The sequence below is a fragment of the Herpailurus yagouaroundi genome, unplaced genomic scaffold, assembly GCF_014898765.1.
Source record: "Herpailurus yagouaroundi ecotype Mexico unplaced genomic scaffold, PumYag 181, whole genome shotgun sequence".
In the NCBI taxonomy this organism is placed as follows: domain Eukaryota; kingdom Metazoa; phylum Chordata; class Mammalia; order Carnivora; family Felidae; genus Herpailurus; species Herpailurus yagouaroundi.
This window is the reverse complement of record NW_024412412.1, coordinates 15,929,884-15,934,713: the sequence shown is the minus strand read 5'-3', so window position 1 is coordinate 15,934,713 and position 4,830 is coordinate 15,929,884. Positions and strand designations below refer to the sequence as shown.

Below are 4,830 nucleotides of genomic sequence, written 5' to 3'. Positions count from 1 at the left end.
GGTGTAGGTTGATGGATTAAACTATAATTTTTTTCCACAAGTCGTACACAAAGAAAACAGTTTATTCTTTAAACATTCTTTAATAATTTAACAGACAGAGCATGCACAACCAAAATATTATAAGCATGTAAAAACATGTGTTTTTAAATGCTATCTTCACTTAGAAGAAAGTTCTCCTCCTTCTTAGAAGGAGTTTTGATACACCTGGTGAGCCAAAAGCCATTGCTTGTAGCTGAGCAATAGACCTGCACGGAGCGAAGGCTTTCTTCAAACCTTTTCAGAACCAGCATGAATCTGTTGTTAAAAAACACAGTGACATTAAAAACTTCTTTAGAAAGGTTTTCTCCCCAGCCTTCCATCATGCAGGACAATTTCTGACCTCTAGAATCTAGCAGCAGTTACTAAAACCAGTATTAAAATGTGTTAATGAAAATAAAAAGATACACTAGAAATTAGGCTGCCAATATTTAAATGAAAGAATAAATTCTGTACTAAATAAGAGATCTCCGAGGGAGGAAGAAAACAGAACTGAATTACTTACCAACACTTCCTTTTCCCAGTTGTATTTTCTGCACTTCCAAAACTTCGTTTCTGTCCAAGCCCTGGGACACAATGATCTCTATCCGATGGCTCTCTTGATTTTACTGACTGCATACATTTAACTGTTGTGAGAAACTTGGCACATTCTAGAAATCCACATGACCAAGCTAGATCTTCAGCTGTTTGCCCATTCTTATTACATAAACTGAATTTAAGACAAAAACTGAGTTACATAAAAATTGACAATTATTCCGCCTTTTTTTTCTTAAATATGTCTTTCTACACAGGAGATGTGGGCTCATACAAATGTTGCTTTCAGAACAGAAGTAAAGGAATCCTAGGGAAATTCCAGTATCCCCTTACTCCTGCAACTTCAGTGGCTAGCACAGAGTTCAGCACAGAATGGACATTCCATTGTGAATGAAAGAATATTCCGTGCTCAATATAACAAGTAATACTCAAAGGAGGTCAGTGAGAACTTGTATAAAAGGGATTCTCCCAAACCCAAACTAAAATGTAATATTGCCACAGGAGAGGGAAAGAATTGCACCTCTCATTGCTAAGAATCCATGTTTTACTTAAATGTGATAATATTAGGTATCGTTAATAGCTTAAGTCAACATTTGAATGATAACTCCACATTGTCAAGTAGGCAAGCATCAAAGCACACATAATTCAGCTTCAGGAGTCTGATTAGCTTAGTTCAAGAAAATTCTGAAATGTGAAGCCATTGATTTTATACTTACTCAATTTGGGCATCACTGGCTACAAGCAGGCTAAGGCATTCCAGACTTCCAACTTTTGCTGCCTTGTGTAGTGGAGCTTCTCCAAAAACATCCTTAAAGATAGGACAGCACATTTTAGTCTCTCCCCACAACACTCTCTGTAGAAGTTAGCAGGTAAAATATAATTACTGTTCAAGAAAGCCAGTTAGAACTACATGGTACTGAGTTTTTTTGATTCAAGTTTTTTTAAATAAATTTCACTTGGTGTTCATTAAATACAAAGTTTTCATTAATAAAAACATGTGCAGCAAAAATGAACTACTGGGACCTCATCAAAATAAGCTTCTGGGGGCGCCTGGGTGGCTCAGTCTGTTATGCATCTGACTTCGGCTCAGGTCATGATCTCACAAACAGTGAGTTCAAGGCCTGCGTCAGGCTCTGTGCAGACAGCTCAGAGCCTGGAGCCTGCTTCAGATTCTGTGTGTCCCCCTCTCTCTACCCCTCCCCTACTCATGTTCCGTCTCTCTCGCTGTTAAAAAATAAATGAAGAAAACATTAAAAATTTTTTTTAAATAAAAAGCTTCCACACAGCAAAGGAAACAATCAGCAAAACTAAAAGGCAACCGACAGAATGGGAGAAGATATTTGCAAACGACATATCAGGTAAAGGGTTAGTATCCAAAATCTATAAAGAACTTAGCAAACTCAACACCCAAAAAAACAAATAATCCAGTGAAGAAATGGACAAAAGACATGAATAGACACTTCTCCAAAGAAGACATCCAGATGACTAACAGACATGAAAAAGATGCTCAACATCACTCATCATCAGGGAAATACAAATCAAAACCACAATGAGAGAGTGCCTCACACCTGTCAGAATGGCTAACATCAACAACTCAGGCAACAGATGTTGGCGAGGATGCAGAGAAAGGATCTCTTGCATTGTTGGTGGGAATGCAAGCTGGTGCAGCCACTCTGGAAAACAGTGTGGAGGTTCCTCAAAAAACTAAAAATAGAACTAGCCTACGACCCAGCAATTGCACTACTAGGCATTTATCCAAGGGATACAGGTGTGATGTTTCGAAGGGACACATGCACCCCCATGTTTATAGCAGCACTATTGACAAGAGCCAAGGTATGGAAAGAGCCCAAATGTCCATCGATGGATAAATGGATAAAGAAAATGTGGTATATATATACAATGGATTATTACTCAGAAATCAGAAAGAATGAAATCTTGACATTTGCAACTATGTGGATGGAAATTATGCTAAGTGAAATTAGTCAGAGAAAGACAAATACAGGACTTCACTCATATGAGGACTTTAAGAGACAAAACAGATGAACACAAGGGAAGGGAAGCCAAAATAGTATAAAAGCAGGGATGGGGACAAAACATAAGAGACTCTTAAATATGGAGAACAAACAGGTTTACTGGAGGAGTTGTGGGAGGGGGGATGGGCTAAATGGGTAAGGGGCGTTAAGGAATCTAATGAAATCACTGTTGCTCTATATGCTAACCTGGATGTAAAGTTTTTAAAAAATTTAAAAATAACAAAAAAATAAATAAATAAATACAAATACGTGCAGCCACAGCTACATACATTCCAATTTAGGTGAACAAAAGCAAGGTAGAGTTTTACAGAGGCAAAAAAAAAAAAAAGTACAATTTAAATTCACCATACTTTAATATTCAATGGAAGATGCAGGCTACCGTAAGAAAGTTCTATAGGAAACTGTAATGGTTGAGTTTGCCTCACAGTTGTTACTTCAATAATTACTACACTGAAACTTTTAATTTGGCAACGCAGCAATCGTTCCTTTTGAAATAAACTGTAGCCCTATGTATGCTGTCCAATATAGTAGCCAGTAGTCATATATATAGTTAATGCGCACTTGCAATGTGGTTAGTCTGAATTGAAATGTGCTATAAATGTAAAACACACGCCAGACTGAAAAGATGTAGGAAAAGAAAATGGAAAATATCTGTAAGTAATGTTATATACCGATCACACACTGAAATGATCATTTTTCGGTAAGCTGAGTTACATTATAAATTAATTTCATGTTTCATTTTCTTTCATTAATGTGGCTACTAGAAAATTTTAAATTACTTAAGAGTCTCACTTTCTATCCTTTGGACTTCGCTGCTATAGACCTGTAACAGCAACAACTTGACGTTCTGGCGTCCAAGAAGGGTTTGTGTGGATTTGGGTGGAGGGCAGAGTGCACACAGCAACAATCAGTAACCTAGCTACCTGTTGGTTGAGGTCAGCGCCAGTCTGCAGCTGCCACAGAAGAAAGCAAGCAAGGCCGCCACCTGCGGCCAAATGGACAGGCGACTGCTCGCAGGGATCCGGGGGTGCGTTGACCGAGGCCCCGGCCTCCAGCAGATGCTTCAGACTGTCCACCTGCGGGAAGAAACAGCTCTAGCACCCCTTGTTGCCTCTGTCCAGTCCCGTGCTCCCCCGCGGTTGAAACTCTTCCCCCACTCCCCAAATCTAATTCTGAAGAGGCTGGACTCCGCAGCGCTCGGCGGTCAGTCACCCTCGCCAGTGCTCCCGAGCAGACGGACTTCCGGAAGCGTAAACCTGCCGGATTAAAGGGGCCCGAGTCTCACCTCTGGGTTGCAGTCAAGCAACAGCATTCTCCACCTAAAGCAGAGGACGAGAGGCCCTGGGAGAGCAGAGCGGCGGGGCAGGCGCTGCGGACTGGCAGGTAAGCGAGCACAGTCAGCCCAAGTACGGGAGAATTTAGATTGCCCGGGCCAGTGGGACGGCCCCTCGCAGCCGCGCCCCAACCCCGGCCGCGCCCCAGCCGCCTCACCCGCCGCTGCCCGGCCTTTCCCAGCCCCGCGGCCGCGGCACGTACACAAACACTGGCACGTGCAACCGCGAGGCTAGCTGGGGGAGGGGGGGAGGAAGGCTCAGGTTCGCCAGCCGATTGGCCAGCCGGGAGACGCCAGGCACGCCCACCTCGGGGCGGGACCCTCACTGGCCCCCGCGGAGCCCCAAGGCGCGTGCGCCGCAGAGGGCGCCTGGCGGTTGGGCTCCGGCAGCGGCCATGGGGGGCGCTTGGCTTGACACGTCTCACACTAGCGTGCCCAGCCTTCTGGTCCCTGTGGAGAAGCGGCAGTTTTCGTTTCTGCTAGCACGCACGTAACCAGGAAACGAGGGAACTCCGGCAGCACCGCCTTTGGAAGCCTCTGTGCTTGGTGCTGGCGCCGCGTCCCCCGCCCTCTGGCTCCGGAGGAAGGATCAGAGTTCCTTCGGCGTCACGTTCAAATTCGGACCCCTCCCCCCTCCCCCCCGCTCGCCTGTCACCCTCGCTCTGGACTTTTAGGGCGGAAAGCGAGAGCCGGCAGGGTTAACGTGAACTAACGTGATTAGTTTTAGAGCAAGGGCTGCCCCGACCACCCCCAAAATTAAATAATTTATCAAACCGGACCTTTTCTGTGACACCACGCCCATACTGGGAAATCCTGTAAAATAAGCCAACCGTGGCCATAGGTCCCCTCCTGGAGAAAGGTTAAAGCACGCCCCTGAGGTTGTCGCCTGTGAAA

General features: G+C 44.5%; 2 protein-coding genes across 5 annotated transcripts in view; one reads left to right on the top strand and one right to left on the bottom strand.

Moving 5' to 3' along the window:
• Positions 1–60: 60 nt before the first annotated feature.
• Positions 61–3,994, bottom strand: ANKRD37 (ankyrin repeat domain 37). 2 transcript variants are annotated; one of them, XM_040489942.1, is made up of 5 exons: positions 3,889–3,994; positions 3,527–3,679; positions 1,287–1,378; positions 542–763; positions 61–294 (listed from the first exon to the last, which is right to left on the bottom strand). In XM_040489942.1, coding segments are annotated over exons 1-5 (495 nt in total). In that variant the 5' UTR covers positions 3,916–3,994; the 3' UTR covers positions 61–293. The 2 variants fall into 2 exon arrangements, with proteins under 2 accessions (XP_040345876.1, XP_040345877.1); XM_040489943.1 differs by having other exon boundaries at positions 542–745.
• LRP2BP (LRP2 binding protein) overlaps positions 3,874–4,830 on the top strand; it is a 39,976-nt gene continuing 39,019 nt past the window's right edge. For all 3 annotated transcript variants that reach the window (XM_040489933.1, XM_040489932.1, XM_040489930.1), the window contains exon 1: positions 3,874–3,986. The gene's annotated coding sequence lies outside the window, so the exon portion shown is untranslated. The remainder of the gene's footprint in view (positions 3,987–4,830) is intronic.

What these genes read in the sequence shown, in the direction of transcription:
- ANKRD37 (XM_040489942.1), bottom strand. Translation starts at nt 3,915, where the DNA reads ATGCTGTTGCTTGACTGCAACCCAGAG. An exon ending in GCGCTGACCTCAACCAACAG is followed by an intron (nt 1,379 to 3,526) that starts GTAGCTAGGTTA and finishes CCTATCTTTAAG; the next exon opens with GATGTTTTTGGAGAAGCTCC. An exon ending in GCCAGTGATGCCCAAATTGA is followed by an intron (nt 764 to 1,286) that starts GTAAGTATAAAA and finishes TATGTAACTCAG; the next exon opens with TTTTTGTCTTAAATTCAGTT.